Source organism: Astyanax mexicanus, chromosome 20 (assembly GCF_023375975.1).
Source record: "Astyanax mexicanus isolate ESR-SI-001 chromosome 20, AstMex3_surface, whole genome shotgun sequence".
Taxonomy (NCBI): domain Eukaryota; kingdom Metazoa; phylum Chordata; class Actinopteri; order Characiformes; family Acestrorhamphidae; genus Astyanax; species Astyanax mexicanus.
The window spans coordinates 33,502,867-33,523,860 of NC_064427.1; the positions used below are offsets into that span (position 1 = coordinate 33,502,867).

The following is a 20,994-nucleotide window of genomic DNA, read 5'->3' on the forward strand; positions in this document are numbered from 1 at the left end:
ACGCAAACACTGCAGTTGTGCAGCCTGAATAATTGACACTATGTCTGAACATTTTCTTCTTAGTGATTTGTTTATCGAGATGTTACTGTATTTTTGCTAATGTTCATTAAAACTTGCCTGTTCAACTTTTGTCAACAGTTGTTATGAATAAATGATTCTGTAGGCAGAGCACAAACAAGTCAATTCTGTTTATTACACATAAATTATAATTCTAGTACTTTTTTTCTGACACACAAAGAAAAAATGTTTTCCCAGTTTCACTGTAATTGTATTTCCTGTTCTTTGTCTGGTTGATTGCTTTTTCTGATGTGTTAATTTTTGCAGTGCTGGGTAGTCATGAATGAACATTTTCTACTTTTTAAACAGATTCCTGTTTACAAACCCACAGCAAATTAAACTCTACTTGAAACAGCTGGGTGCTGCTTATAGTGCAGTTACTCCAGCATATGGGATGCAAAATATGGCGAGATACAGAGAAAAAGAAGGACTATGGGGAGATGGAGTTAGTAGAGAGAAAATGAGGGTTTATATAGAGCTGAGTACAGGGTGTGGAATCAATCTCCCAAAATTAAGTCAAATTTTGTTCTTTTTTTTCCCTAAAATATATTTGAGAAAACGTTTTACCATGTTTTTATGTTTTGCCAAGTTTTTATAGTTTTATTGTGTTTTCACCACATTTTTATATTTTTGCCACGTTTTTACCATGTTTTTATAGTTTTACCATGTTTTTATAGTTTTACCATGTTTTTAACAAGTTTTTTTACCATGCTTTTACCACAGTTTTTTCCCCATGTTTGTATATTTTTATCACGTTTTTATATTTTTACCATGTTTTATATTTTTACCATGTTTTTAGCATGTTTTTATATTTTACCATATTTTTAAAAAAAATTTTACCATGTTTTTATATTTTACCATTTTTTTACCACATTTTTAAAGTTTTACCATGTTTTTACCATGTTTACCATGTTATAATTTTACCATGTTTTTACCATGTTGTTTTAATTTTACCATGTTTTTATAGTTTTACCATGTTTTTACAGTTGTACCATGTTTTTACCACGTTTTTATATTTTTACCATGTTTTCATATTTTTACCATGTTTTTATATTTTACCATATTTTTACCATGTTTTTACCATGTTTTATAATTTTTTTTACCATGTTTTATATTTTTAGCATGTTTTTACCATGTTTTAATATTTTACCAGGATTTTATATTTTACCATATTTCTACCGTTTTCATATTTTTACCATGTTTATTTTTTTACCATGTTTTTATATTTTACCACATTTTTTTACCATGTTTTATATTATACCATGTTTTTACCACATTTTTATATTTTACCATGTTTTTATGTTATACCATGTTTTTACTACATTTTTATATTTTACCATGTTTTTACCACATTTTTCATTTTTACCATGTTTTTATATTTTACCATGTTCTTACTGCATTTTTATATTTTTTACCATGATTTTACATTTTACCATATTTTTACCACGTTTATTTTTTTTTTTACCATGTTTTTATATTATACCATGTTTTACCACATTTTTATACTTCACCATGTTTTTACCACATTTTTTGTATTCTAACCATGTTTTTATATTTTACCATGTTTTTACATTTTTTTATTTTTACCATGTATTTATATTTTTTTACTACGTTTTTATATTTTTTTTACCACATTTTTATAGTTTCACCATGTTTTTACTATGTTAAAATATGTGTAACGTGTTTTTAAAATTTTACCATGTTTTTATATTTTACCACATTTTTTTTACCATGTTTTTATATTATACCATGTTTTTACCACATTTTTATATTTTTACCATGTTTTTACTATGTTAAAATATGTGTAACATGTTTTTAAAATTTTACCATGTTTTTATATTTTATCACATTTTTTTTTACCATGTTTTATATTATACCATGTTTTTACCACATTTTTATATTTTTACCATGTTTTTATGTTATACCATGTTTTTACCACATTTTTATATTTTTACCATGTTTTTACTATGTTAAAATATGTGTAACATGTTTTTAAAATTTTACCATGTTTTTATATTTTATCACATTTTTTTTTACCATGTTTTATATTATACCATGTTTTTACCACATTTTTATATTTTTACCATGTTTTTATGTTATACCATGTTTTTACTACATTTTTATATTTTACCATGTTTTTACCACATTTTTTATTTTTACTGCGTTTTTATATTTTACCATGTTTTTACTGCGTTTTTATATTTTTACCATGATTTTATATTTTACCATATTTTTACCACGTTTATTTTTTTTTTACCATGTTTTTATATTTACCATGTTTTTACCACATTTTTATACTTCACCATGTTTTTACCACATTTTTTTATTCTAACCATGTTTTTATATTTTACCATGTTTTTACATTTTTTTATTTTTACCATGTATTATATTTTTTTTACTACGTTTTTATATTTTTTTACCACATTTTTATAGTTTCACCATGTTTTTACTATGTTAAAATATGTGTAACATGTTTTTAAAATTTTAGCATGTTTTTATAATTTTACCATGTTTTTACCACGTTTTTATATTTTTACCATGATTTTACATTTTACCATATTTTTACCATGTTTTCATATTTTTACCATGTTTTTACCACATTTTTATATTTTACCTTGTTTTTACCACATTTTTATATTTTACCTTGTTTTTACCACGTTTTTATATTTTGCCATGTTTTTATATTTTTACCACGTTTTTATATTTTTACCATGTTTTTATATTTTTACCACGTTTTTATATTTTTAACATATTTTCATACTTTTACCATGTTTTTACCACATTTTTTATATTTTACCATGTTTTTACCACATTTTTTAATATTTTACTACGTTTTTATATTTTACCATGTTTTATATTTTTACCATGTTTTTATACATTTTATCATATTTTTACCATGTTTTTTACCACGTTTTTTATATTTTACCATGTTTTTACCATTTTTTATATTTTACCATGTTTTTACCACATTTGTTTATATTTTTACAACATTTTTATATTTTTTACCATGTTTTTATATTTTTACCACGTTTTTATATTTTTACCTTGTTTTTACCACGTTTTTAGTTTTACCATGTTTTATATTTTTTACATGTTTTTATCATTTTATCATGTTTTTAACAAGTTTTTATATTTTTACCATGTTTTTATAATTTTACCATGTTTTTATCAAATTTTATAGTTTTACACGTTTTTTTTACCAAGTTTTTATATTTTTACCATGTTTTTATAATTTTACCATGTTTTTATCAAATTTTATAGTTTTACCCGTTTTTTACCACATTTTTATAATTTGACCATATTTAACCACGTTTTTTATAGTTTTACCATGTTTTTATACTTTTTTCATGTCCAGTTTTTGACTGGTATTGTGTGAATTGTAGTTATTAATCCAGCAATTCCATATCAGTTCATCCTTAGTGCCTAATACAGTAGTTCAGACAAAATCTCCTCTGTATCCATGGCCTTTGTTCAGACAAGACTTGTATACTGTAGCTTAGCTAGAGGCAGCTAGGCATGCCGGCGTACTTCAGCCCACAGAGCATTAGAGAAGGACTAGCATGACTGTTTATGTAGAAAGAGCATTCCCAATGATGAATTTGAAATACACCGTCAAAGTCCATTTAGATAAGTGGTTCGTCCAAGTGCTACAGGCTATGGGAATCAGTCTCCTCGAGAGAGAAAGAGGCAGAAATAGAGAAATGGAGAAAGAGAGAAAAGAGACAGAGAGGTACTCGCATTAGATACAGCCATGGGATGAGTGGATGAAAGGATTGTGGAGGAGGGTGAGAGTGTGAGAGAGGGATGGAGAGACAAAAACAAGAGGAGCAGCAGAAGTGGGGTGCCAGTAAAGGATTGTAGAGCAGAAGAGACACAGGAGAAACATAGAGAAGACTCACAGTGATCCTCTCGTCTTTGTCGTTCACTTTTACATTGTTTCTTTTCCAGGAGATAGTGGGCTCGGGGTGGCCACGCGGGGGGATACACTCCATCACAGCCGGCTCACCTGCAGCCACCACCACGTCGCTTGGGGTCTGCCGAAAATCATCTCGCAAAACTATATGGAGCAAGAGAAAGAGAGGGGGGGTTACTGACTGCATATCAGTTTACTATTGAAGAATATTCTGTTTAATAAATCACAGTTATCTACAAGAATCTTGTATATCAATTCTGAAGTATTTTCCAAACACTTTCCAAACCGTAGGAACTAAATTTGTTCTGTCCATAAGAGGCGTTTTCATTACAAATCTTTGATCTAGATTGTTTGCTGTATGAAAACACTTTTTTGATCATTTTGATAAACTTTCAAACCAATCACATGAAGTTGAACAGGCTTTCTTCACCTATTAAACAATAGAAGATGAAAAAGGACTGGTGCTGTGCTAAAATCTGACTTCCCTTTTCAAGTACACAAGTTTTGCAGCAGTAGGGGACCAACAGATTACTCAAGGCTGCATCTACTGTAACTGTAGAATAAAGCTTATTTATAAACAGAAATGATAGATATATGTTGCACTGATTCTGATGTGTGACATACAGTACACGTTTGTGAAGGGATTCAGATTTGGGTAGAGAGGCAGAATTCAGCACAACCCCTGGAAAGGAAACTTATCAAACAGTCCCTTACAATGATTTGGTTTTGGTTCTTGATTTTCTACAAACTAATTTAACATGGCTTAAGTCTTCAGGGTAATCTAAATGAATGTACTACATAATAAAAGAAGCAATAAAACTCAGAGCAGAAGTAAAACACATTAAGAATAAATTAGCTGCAGTTAGTTGTTCATTATGGCCCCAGTTAAACCCTTTGTTGCATTAAAACTAATATGTTTTACATATCAGAACCCATATTACCATCTGTTATCTCTCAAACAAATTACATGCTCATGTTTATTTAATGCTATTTTTTGCAAACTTTTGGCCTTCAGTGCACATACTGGTGGGTCTAATTACGAAGCAAGTCACAATTTTTTTTTTTGGTTGGAGCATCTTTTTTCCCAGTATCTCTCCCTTTGGTCTCAATTTACTCTCTGTCCCATGCCTGCCTCATAAATAAATGAACTAGTTCCCTTCCGGCACAAAGACCATGAATAATTGAATGAATCAGGCACTTGTGAAAAATACCGCTCCAAACAAATAGGAAATATTTACTTTAAATCCATGGACACAGACATAAACAGGCGGAATGCTTACATAAACAGAAACGTACAGCGGACACAGATCATTTTGCCCCCCTTGCAAACAGTAAACACACATGCTGAGCAATGAGACTCAGAGAACATCCCAAAAATACACGTATGTACAAATACTAGGGGCGGGAATCTCTAGACACATTACGATTTGATTCAATATTGTTTCAGAGATCTGCGATGCGATTATAAAATGTTTATCGATGCATCTTGATACATCTTCTTCTTCTATACAGATTTTATTTTTCTTCATTGCAGGACCACTTGGTACTTTTAAAGTAAAGTATATGTAAATATATATATAAAGAATAATGCTATTTAATATGCTCTTTCACAATATGTCTATTTACTTAAAAAAGAATATTTAATTCAGTTAATCAAATGATTAATACAAAAATCCAGGATTAGTGTGGTTAGGATAATATTAAAACCAGCTACCAGGAAAGCAGAACCAAGGAGCTAGTTTTAATGATGTGTCTGACCTGTGTTTGATTTGCATATGAATAAAGTATTTTGCAAATTTAGCTTTTTTAACTTTTTTTTACTGTACTTTTTTACTTCTAATATCTCAGGGTGGTTTTGATGATTTTTAAATACTTTTATGTCTAAATGTATCCTATTTTTATCCCCAATGTACAAGGCCAATTACCCAATTCAATACATATGAAGTCAGCCACCGCCTCTTTGCTGCTGATGATATAGCATTGCTAAGTAGCATCACAGCGCAGTCAGAGGAAAGTGCTGTTAGGAGAGAACGCCTACTCACCCAGAGAGAGTAAGGTCAATTGTGCTCTCTCAGGGCTCCGGCAGCTGATGGCGAGCTACATAAACAGGATTCGAACCAGCGATCTCCTGATCATAGTGGCAGCGCTTAGCCAACTGGACCACGTGGAGCCCATTTTGATGTTTTTTAAATGAGAATCTTGTAATATACTTATTGAGTTATTGAGTTTAACTGGGAGCCTTAAATGAGAAATTAGTTCATGTTGGCAAATCTGAATCGATTTTTGGCAATCGTCCACACCCGAATCGAGATGCATCTAAGAATCGAACATTTCCCCCTACCTCTAGCACACACACACACATACACAACACAACTAAAGTACAAACTCCAGACCAAAAACCCTTCACTCGACCTCAGCACATCTTCAGGGCTGATGCCATCGGATGGACTCTCAATCAGCATTTCCATTCGGCTGCCATTTATCAGTTTCGTTTGCAGCAGCAGCAGTTCCACTCCTTTAATCTGAGCAGGCCTATCTCTCTCTCTCTCTCTCTCTCTCTGCTCTGCCCTCTGCCCGATCGCTATTTTGGCCAGCACGTTTCCAATCAGTCTCTGCCCCTAAGCTAGCAGCGCTTAGGGATTGCGCGAGGATAGACTTTATGAAGAGAAGGGCTTTTTCGATATTGCACTGGACTCGGTCCAATATAACACCAAACTACTGCCCTCTCTTCAAACCCCAATATCCAGCACTCTACCACTAAATATATGTGGCGAAATAGACTCATCTTCTCCTCTCAATACGAACAGAGGAGAAGGAATGAAGTTGTAGACTAGAAAGGTCTAGGCTGTCAGATAAGAATCTATCTATATGGGAACTCTGGTCCTATGCCGACATTTGATCATTTTTATACACATGCCTGTCAATACCAATACCAATACCAATGCATATACATACATTAAATAAGACGTACTGTAGAAATTGGCATGCTCAGCAATATACCATGCTGAGCTTAGCTCCAGCTGATTGGTATCTGACTATGGCAGGTGCAGATGACAAACTTCAGCTAGAAGACCGGACTTTTTTTTCATCTTTCAAATCAGCAAAAGTGATTTTCTCTGTCTTTTCTTTGGAAGAGTTTGGCTTTGGAAAACTTGTAAAACTTATTTTCTAGCTTTTGAAATCATGTCTAACTGGTGGATTTGTGTGTCCATCATCTGCCTCCTATATACATTTTTAGAAAACTGTCCAATAGGTCACTAAGGACTTGCATAATTGCATTTAAAGTCATTGCACAGCTATAAAATTATGTAAGTTCCTAGACAAAAAAGAAAATTAAAATGTCATTAAAAAATGATATAAAGATCTCTCTTAGTGGCTGTGAAGATGATTTTTGCATGTGACATTTTATAACTTCTTTTGGCTGGAAACAGCTATAGATGGGCAAATGATTCTACCACAACAAAATGTATATAGCTTAAGTGTTACAAACTAAAACACTCCTACTAAGGCAAACAATTGTCTTTTTTAAATTATTTTCTGAATTTTGTACTTTTACAACATTGTTTGTGGAACTTCTCCATCAATTCAATTCAGAATAAAATATTCTCTCATCTGATGCTAATTAAATATGTGCTATCTACTGTTAGTTTAAAATCTACACTGAAATGAACTGCTGAACTGTATACTATATTCTTTGACAAGACTGCTAAATATCTCATTTGATTACTTCACTGCAACAATAGCCTTCACAAAGCATGCACTGCAGAATTCTGTAGTATGCAAACAAACAGTCTAGACAGTCACATCAACAATGTTCAGGCCATTTACTGTAATACTGTGCATCCAAGGCCATCTTTCAGCCTCTATGTCTTTTTTGAGTGTAATTCATATTCAGTAATTGTATTGTACGTAATCAAGGGGTCTAGTAACGAAACAGCAGTATGTGATAAAATACTAATATGGTTATATCAATAAGTTATATCAATTACACTTCCTGAACTGTAATCCAAACTTCTGGATCAGAACTACAGTAAGATTGATTGGGCAATGCTATAGGGTAGTAGAGTCCTGCTCACGGCTCATGAGCAGCAGTCTGAGTCAGCACCCTGGAGGCCTCACACATGGCCGGTTGCAGTCGGTGGTAAATGTTTAAAGAGGCTGCAGTTGGATCAGTGAGGGTCGAGCTCATCTCCCAAGGTACAGCTGCTGTATATGAGGTGGGCTTACAGACCCTTACACCCCCCCAGGTTAGTGGTGCTTCACTCTGACTCTGCTGACTCGGAGTGGACGGGTAGATGAATAGCTTATATGTTTTCTTTTTCTTTCTCTCTCTCTCTCTCTCTCTCTCTCTCTCTCTCTCAGGCAAACACAATTTTCAAAGCTATGAGAACGAATATATTTATACATATACTAAATACAGCCCTTTAAAATTATGAGTTTCTTCGATTTTACCAAATTGAAACCCTCTGGAATATAATCAAGAGGAAGATGGATGATGACAAGACATCAAACTAAGCTGAACTGCTTGAATTTTTGCACCAGGAGTGGCATAAAATTATCCAGGATTATTCCACCAAATAATGATTTCTGAACTCTTAAAACTTTATGAATATGAACTTGTTTTCTTTGCATTATTTGAGGTCTGAAGGCTCTGCAGCTTTATTTGCCATTTCTCATTTTCTGCAAAGAAATGCACTAAATGACAACATTTTTATTTATAATTTTGGTAGAAATGTTGTTTGTAGTTTATAGAACTATGTTCATTTTACTTAAATATATACCTATAAATAGCAAAATCAGAGAAACTGATTCAGAAACGGAAGTGATCTATATGGCATAAATGGCATAAAGAGTGTGAATTATACGTGCACATGAAATGAAATGTAATTACTGCAAAAATAACACTGTATTTTCTACTGTTTGTATTACAATGTGTAGAAAACAATGTGTTTTGGTATAAAGCTCTTTATTTGTGATATATGTGGTGTAGTGTAAGGATGAGCAGTATTTTAGCTGAATTTAGATTTGCAGCCTCACTGGACTGATAAATAATATATGTTTAAGGGCTTAGAGAGTAGAGAGATTAAGTCAGAAAAACAGATTTCAGATATTAAGAAAGGTTAAGAAATGTGCAAAATACATTGTATAGCTGTAGTTGATGACACATTCCTTATTCCTTAAAGAAATTCTTTAAAAATTCTATTGCTCATTCCTTGAACTCACTTGTATTATTTGACGTTTTTAACTTTCATTTTTTTTAATTAATCAAAAGTAATAGCCCAAACCAAAACCTGATGAAAGATAAGACTAACCATGAATCTCATCTTATTAAAAAAGAACATCAAATAAATGAGTGTCACAGAAAGAGCAGGAGGAATTTCTTGTACTTTCATTCAGAGCTGATCCAATGAGAATCTCTCAAGGCTGTTATGGTCTTAAGAACAACAAAGCCCAGTGCCCAGTTTCCTTCACTCCGAAACCTTGTAATTATACAATATTCTGAAAATTGTTCGTACACATTATATGCAGTAGCTAGCAGAAAGAGTGTCTGATTATGTAACGCACCTCAATTAGACAGATATGCAATCTCCAGACTTCTGCAAATGCTATTCAGTGCTTTAATGAAGCTGGCTGATTCATCAAATATTTTAGTAATGGCTAGCACCACTGTGTTTCAGAACGAAGGCCACATTTCCTGACAAATGCTCAATGTATTCCAAACTCAGCATGAAGAGTGGAATGAGTTGCATGCAGAAGTCATTAATAGGTCACAGCAGTTCTATGTCTGACTCCTTCTATTCTGTGTTGTGAAAATAAATGGGCATCTGTGTATGCATGTGTGTCTTTGGGTGTGTGTGTGTGTGCTTTTTCTTGGTGGGGAGGAGATACTTCCATTAGGCCGGTATTACAGAGCTAATGTCACTACAATGTCACCCCAGCCGAGAGAGATAAATGAGGCAGTTTGCTTGCTTCTTGCTCGCTTGATTGTGTGTGTGTGTGTGTGTGTGTGTGTTCTAATGAAGAGGTTGGACATCAGATCGTATGGGGTGTAATGTTAACCCTTGGGGTGTCTCCTTTTCTTCATCAGTGATGGATAAGAGTAAGGTTCTACAGGGCTGCAGCCATCACTTTAAATGTCAGAGGAGCATAGTGGCGCCTCTGGAATGAATATACATAAGAGGGCCACAGCACAAAGGCCTGATGTGTGATAGATTATGGTCTTGGTTTGAGATATGTGACTGTAATTCCAATGTCTTCCGATAGATAATGCCACCAATGCTAAGAATACAGACACACCGAGAATGCAGAGAGACCAGGGATTTATAAGAGTCCAAAAACCTGTTGGTTTGTGCCTGAGTCTGTGTTTTAAGTAAACAAAATTGTGGACTAATAGCCACTGTAGCCAAATACAATTTCTGATTTCATCAATGATGTACAAATCCTAACTGTAGTTAACAGAAATTATGTCTAACCCTATTGATAACCCAACAAAAGTCTTAAAAACCAAACTGAAAACATTTTATTTAAAGGTTAATAGCTAATAGCATGAATGACAGACACACTGTAGTTTAATAAACATCTCTTCTGATCTGATCGCATCAATAACCCAACTAAATTCTATACAAACTAAACTGTATCCAAATACAAATCTGTCAAAATTCATCAATACTCAACAAGATTCTATACAAGTCAAAATGCAGGTCAACAAAAGCCAGTCTGATCCCAATAAACTCTACAAAGTTCTCAACAAACCAAACTGTTGGTCCAAAACATGATTGTCTGATCCCACCATTAACAACTTTCTACACCTCCAAACTATAGGTAAACATAATTATGTCTGAGAACATCAATAACAACAACATTCTGTATGAACCAAACTGTAGGCTATCAAAACTTCAGTCTGACCCCATCCAGAACCCAACAAAATGTGTACAAACCACTGTTGTACAATATACTGTTGGCCATCAAATATTTGGTCTGATTCCACCAATCATCCAACAAAATTATTTGTCCATACCTGAAACTTGCTGTTTTAGTTTGCTCACAAAAAAATGTAGGGTCAAAAATCTAAGAGAAACAATAAGGACGCAGAAAAACTGGATAAAGCAAGACTAATTCTGTTAAACGGAGATGTGCTATGAGAAACCTGAACATAGTATCTGAATTCCATCTGACAAATATGTCATAAATTCTGGCAGAAAGGTTTGAACCACATCGGATCTGATGTGAGCAGTCAGGTCTTGTCTGCTTCTCAGAACCATTTCTAGAACACAACATCCAGTAGGAATCAGTAGATGCATCTCCTGATGATTAAACTCTGACTTCCTCTCCAGCAGAATTTCACTTAGAAAGATGAAAGGTGTCATTTCTCTGAACCGGGGCCGGGTCGGGTCTTTCCCATCTGCTCTGACCCATACCGGCTCCCCGGAGCTTGATTAGGCTCTGCCAATTACCCATAAAGCCCTGGGGGAGGTGGATTAAGCTTGTGACCCTTGACCTTCGAGTGCCAGCCTCAGGGGAAGTGCCCTCTCTTTTTCTCACTCTCTCTTTTCCTCCTATCTCTCTCTCTCTCCTCTCACTCTCTCCCTGTCTCACCCATTCCCTCCATCTTCACAACAAAGCCAGTGTAATCCTACCCGCAAGTGCTGCAGTCCACTTCAATTACCTCTCCTCCAGCCCACCATGGCTGCATTCTGACGGGCATCGCTAATGAATCCCTTGACTCTCAACCTTTCCCTCCTCGCAAAATCAATTCCTCATCCCTGATCCTTCATTCATTTTTAAGTCGGACCTTCAGCGGCGCAAGAAACGCCTTAAAAAACAGCCCACTGGTGAGCATCACTGCCGAGACCCGTCACATTAACCCAAGGTGGCTGCCTGTATCAAAATGAGTCTATTTGTTTGAATGGCTATATGTCAAGAAAAAAAGATTGCTAAAATCAATAGGAAGAAGTGCAGCTGGTTAGACAGGAACATTTGAAGTCTTCTTTAGCACTGTGCTGTCACAGCTAGTTTGCTAGTTTGGATCTCAGAGGCATGTTCGCTCTTATTTAGCATTTATAATTGCTTAGTTTGGCAGAAATTTCAACCCAATTTACACTTTTTACACATTTATTTTTGCTTCACCCTTAATATATTCAATCAGTTGAGAAAAAAATGGTATCCAAGGTTTACTTCATTAGTTTTGCACTGGAGGTACAAGAGGAAATGTAGCTAGCAAATAATTGAAGCTTATACTCACTCTAGAACATTTCTATAGGTCCATCCATCAAGAAATTTGGGCAAAGTGTCAAGAACAAGAGAATCTGTTTATAATTTTAGATATAAGGTTTTTGCATGACAGTAACAATATGTGTCTTATTGTTTTTTACCTGAACAGTATGTGTTAAGGCAAATGCCCATCTCAATTGCATACAGGACATTATCCAGACTTTATTCGGCTAAGCCCCTATTACCAAGTCAGGATGATGTCCAAGTGAGCTCATATGTGAAAAGATCAAGTCATTTTTCAGATAAACCATAATGGGTCATGTAAAAAGTACCTCCTGAACAAGCTGCACAGATGCCGCCCTTTCCCTAAACCAAGTGGAGCGTTACGGTTCCTGTTGCAACATGGTTCCTGTAGCAAGATTACATGATAATGCTCAGACCAGGTTTTTCATTTTTTCCTAAGCTCATATGTGAAAACGACATTGTGTATGTATTTTTATTCATTTTTAAATACAACAGTGTCAGAAACAATTTAAGCAAGACTTATTTCAATTTCTCAACCAGTATAGACATGGTTTAAGACAGTCTCTCAACCCTTGTCCTTGTACTCAGTGCCCACTACCTTGCATATTTTTTTAAAGCTTTTTATAATCTAACACACCCAATTTAACTTGTAATGGGCTGATAATGAGCTGATTGGTTAGATTAGATCAGGTGTGTTGGAAGCATTGAAAACACTTAAAACTGCAGGATGCAGGTCCATAGTTGAGAACACTGGTTTAAGACATTATGTTGGTGATTAATGTATGTATTGGTATGATGAAAACGTACATACGTTTAAGCTATTTTAAGCTAAAAATTGCAACTAAAAGCTGCAAATTGATCGAACAAACTTTCCAACATCAAACACATCTTGGCTGATCGACTAGATTTGGTCTAATGGGAAAAGTGTTTAAATTACTTTGCCAAACTCTGGCTTAAAGTGCACTTTTTCAGCTTTTTAACTTTCTGCATAACAACAGATCTCATTTGAGAGTTTGCACTTTCTGGCCTATGCATAAAACCACCAGGGGGTTACAATAAAAGCTTTCTGATGAAATTTGATAGAATTGCGGGGCGTGAGTTGAAGTTCAGTTAAACGCTATACATGTTCTGGATACGCAAATGGTCACTTTTAATTAAAAAGTTTATCATTTTCATCAAGCAGAGCGGAGTGGGATTTTTTTTTTCCCCTCAAAAAGCCTCAGACGTTTTGAGAACTCATGAATAAATATTAGTATGGAAGTGGGCAATGACAAATGGCTCTCTCGCCTAGATGAAAGGTTTACATTTCAACTCCTGTTGCCGGCATTTGAGCCGGTCATCTGTCAATCTGTCCTCTTCCATCTCGAGGCTCCCGCGAAACAATCTGTCATACACACTCTGACAAACGAATGCATACGCGTACACACGCAGAGAAAGTCGAGAGTGCTTTACTGGGGCAGACGCAGGTCGCAATCTCTGCGTGTGATAACAGCAAAAAATGAATCTTATTAAATTCTGGTCATGGAAATCCCAGAGCATGTCAGTAATATCAGCATTACAAGGTGAAATCTATGAGTACACAATATTACATTATGTGTGTGTGGATATTGCTGCTGTAGAGAATTTGGAGTGCACACAGAGCTTAGACATCAGAGCAGGGCTAAACTGTCTGAGACAGCTAATTGATTGCTTCTGTCCAAGTTAAGCCGGAAAAACAAATTAAACAGCCAATTCACTAAACATTGGGCAGAACAATTTAGCCTTTAATGAGGTTTACCTTAAACTGAAGTTTGTTTTCATCAGCCCTAGTTCATTAGCAGGGTATTAGCAACTAGGGGTTAGCAACCAGTGAACAGGGGGTTTGGGGCCAATCCAGGTATGGGTTATTTAAACCTGATACAGGCTTAGGTTCCTTTGTTTTTACCACTGTGTGGAAATCTGGCAGAGCATCATCTAGCATTGTTTATGCACATTCTTTGGACACTATACACAGCCGATAACTGGAGAGGAGAGTTCTCAAAAGAGAACAGAACAGTTTCACGTCTACAGTGATGAACCACTATAGAGAAGGGCAGTTAACTTATCACAGTATGCCACCAAATTCATAAAAGGAAAGACACTTCTGCCACACCTTTGCTCTTGAACTATGGCTGGTAAGACATCAAACTATCATAGAAACACTCCAAATTATTGCTGAGAATACCAAGAATGATTAAAGTCAAGAGGAATAGACATATGCACATGTAATACACTTCCACAACATAACAAAATCTAATCTAATCTTTGAAGTCAAAAGAAGCAAATGATATCAGTTCAGATCAAGCATGACTATTCATACTTATGACACACTAAGAAATTTAACTGAAGCCCAAACATTTTAAAAATACCTTAAAAACAGTGTCTACCAAAGTATATTAATCTTTACAGAAGTGTCTTACTATACATAAAGTGGGGCAAAACATGGATTGGGTCACCCCTTCCAGCGACTCATAATAATTATGAGCATTAAAAGCACAATCTTTGTTTATTGATGAACGCGAACAGGTGGAAGATGTTTGAAAGGATGGAATCTAATGGGCCGCAGATCAATAGAGCCAATAATCACTTAAGTATGCGGACATATGGAGAGCTCAAGGCCTATCTGCTGGTTACTCAAGCCTCCTCAGTCCCTTTAAAAGGCTATGTTTGTCCTGGGGCATCTGGACACCTGCCTAAACCCAACCCACCAACCCCCAGCCTGCCTCAGAGCAGGGGTCACATTTATCATACCTTTGCTGTAAGATCATTAGATAGTGATTGTTTTGTATGTAAATAAAGATGGTTCCAGCATATTGATTAGTAATATAGTGCATCATTGGTACAGAAAGTACAGATTTGGAAAAATGGATCAATAGAATCTGATTTTGTATAAAACTATAAAAGTGTACCAAAATAAATAACGTAACCAAAAACTAAAGCACAAAATATTTAGTAAAGGCTTATAAACTGCAAACATAAACAATTATACTACATAAGAAAATGATTAAACAGCAAAACAAGTCAGAATACCACTATTATGATGATATGATTTTTGTTTGAATTGTTTATAAAATGACAATATTATTATGTATGCTACAATATGGCACACTCTGACCCTGTGGCACCATATGGCTCCTACTTATGACCCCCAACTAGACTAAAAGTACATGACCATAGCATATGAACATGGACACCCAATGGACACCCAATACTAAGGCACCCTCAGGGTTAACCAGCACCCATCTGGCCCAAAAAAACTGTCACCCAAAAATAAGTTTAGGATTTTTAAAGCCCTACTTAAAAGAAAAGATAAGTTCTTCTGAAACGAATCCGCTAATAGCTCAATTACGATCAGGTATTTTGGTTAAAAGATGAAAAAGATGTTAATCTGAAGTGCTCCCTTCTAGCTGTCAGTATTTTTTCCTCTCCTAGCACACTGAAGAGTTGTTCCCTAGTGGTGTCAACGCAATTATTGCAGCTGTGAGGGAGACATCTCTTATATAAGACTGTCTCTGCCCCACATCAAAGGGACATCTCAATATCCTCCTCCTCCAAACAGCCTAGCGAGACTAGACATCACATCTCCTCTGCCATCACTTATGTGAGAAAACAACACGGCAGAATGGCTTTTAGCTGCTGGAAAGCCGGGGAAACTGACACTGGATGTGAACGCAAGCGAAACTTACAAAATGTAAAGAGCAACGTGTTTGACTTCAGCTGTTTGACACATTCTCTTTCACCTGATTGCTGTGCTCTTATTATTTTTTAATGCAAAATTATTGCCTGCATGTCTGAGAGAAAGCAGTCTGAGCGGTGCAGAGGAATATGCTTCACTGATGACAAATGCTAAGCAGTTGCAGATGCTCCACTTGACATTTTGTTGCGCTAATTATCTATTAACACAGCTTGTGTGGTAAAAAAAATTAAATGCTAAGATCTTCACAGATTTCAGTAGGCAGGTACAGTTCTTTTTGAGGGTGAAAGTAATGACCACTGGCAAAGATGAAAGTTCAACTTATTTAAATAAGGAAAATGAGCATCCACAGTATTTGTGTCACTGATAGTCACACTATATTTACCTTTACATACATGCTTAAATCAAGTGACTCAAATCCGACTGACTTAAATTTTTACCTTAATGTGACAGAATGTGATTTTTTATGGCCGTGTGAACATGTCAAATCAGATTTAATTTTTTAATTAGTAGGCAAAATAGCAAAGACAGAATGCATATTATGGGCATGTATGTTGTTTCTGAGACAGGTTTGTTTACATCATACACATTTGCAGGTGTCTTACATCCTTATCCAAATCTGACCATCATGACAATATTAAGGCTTGTAATGTAACTAATATAGCCTTAGTGGAGAGCACTTATTACATGACACCTATCACTGTGTTCTTTCATTAATAGTTTCATTTAAAGTAGTTTCATTTATAGTTATAGTTATTTATTTAATCAAAACTACCAGACTGAGACACTTGCAGTTCATTTGTAGTAAGAACATTATCTGACCCTGATCTGATCCAACTATCAGGTGTTTTCTACAAATATTAACTAAACTGCTTTAGTTTAACCTGTACATTTGTTAAATACAGGAACTTCGTTTCTGTGTTTACTTTCTTAATCCCACCCCTGTCAGGTCTGACCAATAAGCAGAGAGAATGGGCTCACATGGTTTGTTGTGACACGTTCTGGTGCACTTGGATTTTTCTCTGTGTGAAAATAAATCAAACCAAGGGGAAATGTTTGCAAGCTTGTTAACTGATTCGGACCGAATAAAAAAAACCCAGAGCTGCCACGTGATTGGATGATTAGATAACTTAGTTGACATTTAAAAAAATAGCTCATTGATATAGGATACTAGTATAAGGATATGCGTTTTAACTGATTTACTGCAGTGTGGACAGGCCTTGGCTGCACCTGGGAAAAAGAAGGAAGTGGGGTCAGTCTGACTCCTCTCCCTGTAACTGAACTCTGTTTTGGTCAGTGCTGACAGCAGCAAAGCCTGGTGCCCAATGCAGCTGTCATACAGCATGGAGGCCCTGGGCCAGCCAGCCCGCTACTGACTGGAAGGGAAGTGTGTGTATATGTATGTGTGTCTGAGAGTGTCTGAGAATGGGGGAAGGGGTGGAACCGGTTGCTTGATGCTAAGAGGCACGTGTGGCCTGGACATCTGTCCCCCTCCCTGGACGCAACCCCCACCAGCTATCTATCCCTCTAAACCCACCACACACACACATATACACACATACACACACAGAGCACTGGGCTGCTCCCCTTGACGTTTCATCATTTCAAACCCCGATAGGATCAAAGAGGCCTCTCAGGGCGTGATGATGCTGGTGCAGGCTCAGGGCAGGACGCCCACACTGCTTATTGCCTTTGGGACAGAGGGAAATCATTGCAGCTACGCAGACATCGCAGACCCACGCACCATTTTTTTCCTTTCTCCTTTTTTCAACAACACCTCTCGCCCTTTGTTTGTTGTGGCGTTAGCGTGCGAGTGTTTGTCTTCGTCGCGCCGCTCATTTGGAAGCTGTCTGAGTTGTTTAGCGATCACCTGAGTCCTGTTAGGAGAGAACAGCTGGGGATAGCATTCTCTCTCTCCTTCTTTCTCGTTCTCTCTCTCTTTCACTTACTCTCTCTCCATCGTTTTTCCTTTCTCCCTTTCTTTCGTTCACGCTGGTTCAACCTCCCCCCTCCGCTGCCTTCAGCTGATTGATGAGAAGCATCTGTCTACACTGATGCGGTGACTGCGCATGAAAAATAATTTCCGCCATGATGGAAAAGCACCGTGACCTGACCGACTGAAGCCTGCTTTCAGGGACTTTTTCAGTTGCCTCTGAACAAAAGAAAAAAAAAAGTTGAACAAAAACAACTAGCAAAGCAAAGCAGTGCAACTTTCGGGAACCAATTTACACTCTTCAAAATGAAGGTGCCAAGATTTGCCTCCCTACTGATTCCTCCAATGGCTGGGTTGGTAAAAAACCTGACTCCAATTAACAGAAAGATTCTGCAGTGGCATTGCTCCAGAGAAACCCTTTTGGGACCTTTTAGTTCTGAATTTTTATTGTGAACAAAATTTCAAAACGCAAAATACAGTATTGTGTTCATCCTAAGGCTGGCCAATATAATATTTTATTGTATTGTCATTTTTGATATCAACAGAGCTTAAAGAACATTGACATAACTGTACATTTCATTACAAAATGAGTGTAATTAGTCCTTATTAAGAGGATTGATTAATGTGCAGTGAACAGATCACTGTACTATGCATGAGAGAGTATTTGAATAACAAATCTACCACTACTGACGCACTTTGTCTAATTCTATCATGAAAATGTCTTTAAACAAAGTGATACAATATTTTTACCATATCGCCCAGCTTTAGTTAAGAATCTTTAATAATTTTATTATTTATTATTAATTTATTTAGACATGACAAGCCAAGTTTAGTTCTTGAGCTAGAAGAGAGAATTTCATTTTTATTTGCACTAATAGTGTAATATAAAATCATAGTTTTCCTACCTTTTTTGCATGACAGTGTGGTTGAGTTAAGCATTAGAGACCCTGTCTAATATGAAAAGGTTACAAATTCATAATGCAAAATAATTTCAGAAATTGTGTTTTGACTATGTCTCAAAGTCTCAAATTCATATAATTTCCATTTTGTGACAATGTAAGGTGATTTTATTGATAGACAAACCTAGATTTTTTTACAATATCACCTATTTACAGTATGTAAAAAAATTATATAAGTGAAGTATAGTACAATATAATAGTTTTTAAACACACTTTTTTCCCACTTTTTACAGGCCTTTAATAAGATGAATGTTAACTTAAAGTGAGGATAGTTTTTTATATAAAAATACTAGTTTTCACTAGTTTTTGTGCCGTTGCTGCTTGGCTTGCGGTTCTGGGAACACGTCAACTTCAGCTTGTAAAATGCTTGTGGCAGCAAAGAAATAATGGTAGTATTTCATCAGTTTACGACCCAAAAACACTCGCCAGTAGCACCGAGCTTTCCAAAATTATATGCAAACACATAAAGGTGGGGGGATGAAGGAGAGACGGAAAGATAGACGAGATGAGCTGTCAAGGTGCATCATTTCAAGGCTCTTAAGCGCTCATAAACACGCTGGCGTGGTCCTGCCCGCCACCTTTCCAGCCCCCACCCCACACACCCGCCCGTGTCAGGCCGACAAATTGATGTAATAAATGCAGGTGCTTTATGGCGAGGCCGCATGTGCAGAGCTGGAGGTGGGTCTCATTAACCGGAATGGGAAACGGGTGGGGGGGGGGGGGGGGGTAGCGGGCTGCAGAGGGGACCAACAGAGGATCCAGCAAGCCTGCATGAAGTATACTGGAGGAGGGGGAGGATAAGAGAATGGCTCCAACTGGCAGAGGGCTTCAGAGGGGCACAGAGCCAGAGAGGCGACTCTGACCTGTAACCCAAACGCTGTGAATCAATGACCCACCAGAATCTGCCTGGGGCATGCCACACTCTCATTCAAACAACAGACAGGGGGAGAGAGAGAGAGACAGAGAGAGAGAGACAGGGAGAGAGAGAGACATTGATACTAGGCTTAAACAAAAGTTCTATTTAAATGCTTGAATGCTTCTTTGCTTGATTGGTCTTATTGTTGGACTGTTGAACAACCTGTTGTAGATAATTGTAGCATAATACAATAATATATCCTAAATTATATACATATTTTCATTTCCTTTAGTAATTTCTAGTTTCCAGCCACAGTCATCACATAACGCTTCCAAAACTAGGAGGTTGAACATTATCATGCGACTCATTTAAATCACATTATGGAACACTGCATCTTTTTATACTGCCACTGATGCAATAACATTGGACAGCTCAACATGCTTGGAGGAGAACACTAAGTGCCAGTTCACTTACAACAGCTAAAACATACCCACAATGTTTTATCCACAATTGTTTTCTGCTAAGTGATATTGAAGAGGGAAACAAATCATGCTCTTTGGTACTTAACACTCATTATAAGTTTTTTTTTACATTAGGTTTGTGTTAAAAAGATTCATGGTGTAGCGATATATAAATTGATCATAAAATGCTAACTCTAGGAAAGTGTCTGTATAAGTTATGAGGTGTTATCTTGTGTGGCTGAACACTGGTCAGTGTGCTCATGGCAAGGCAACACAAAAATTATTGGAAGTAGATTAAGCACTGATAGTGGGGGCCATATCAGTATGTCATAGAAGGCATTACCACCCAAAGTGGACAGTACAGTGGGTAGTAATGATAGGAAATTATACTAATTCCTGTTCCATGACATCTGGCATATCAGTGTGTGTGTAGCATGTCTGGGAGGTAATCTTTTCCGCAAAATACACGCTTTCGATTTTAAAAGGGTTAAAAACAATTTTAAGGGATCGGATAATCCCAAATTTCTAGCATCTATGCATGTTTTTTTTATCACTTTGCTAGTAGCTGTTTCCTATAATTCTCTCTCTCTCTTGTTCAGACAGGTATTTTGAGTGCAAATCCTTGACTCCCTCACATACGCGCGCACACACACCTCTCTCAAGCCCCTGTGCTTTGCCAGGTCTTCCATCAGCAGAAATCTGTCTGTCTGGAGCTCAGAGCTGTGCAGAGCTCAGGGGGGAGAGGTTAATCCTTACACCTTCTCCTGAGTGGGGAGGCCTGCCATTCATGAGAACACCACACACACACAGACGCACACACACGCAAATCCAACAAATATAGCATCTAGCCTAAAATATTCCTAAACGC

At 36.3% G+C, this 20,994-nt stretch overlaps 1 protein-coding gene across 2 annotated transcripts in view; it reads right to left on the minus strand.

Annotated features, from left to right (window-relative positions):
- robo3 (roundabout, axon guidance receptor, homolog 3 (Drosophila)) overlaps positions 1 to 20,994 on the minus strand; it is a 207,592-nt gene that overhangs the window by 44,704 nt on the left and 141,894 nt on the right. For both annotated transcript variants that reach the window (XM_022681365.2, XM_049468587.1), the window contains exon 3: positions 3,957 to 4,114. In XM_022681365.2, coding sequence (XP_022537086.2) covers positions 3,957 to 4,114 — 158 coding nt within the window. The remainder of the gene's footprint in view (positions 1 to 3,956; positions 4,115 to 20,994) is intronic.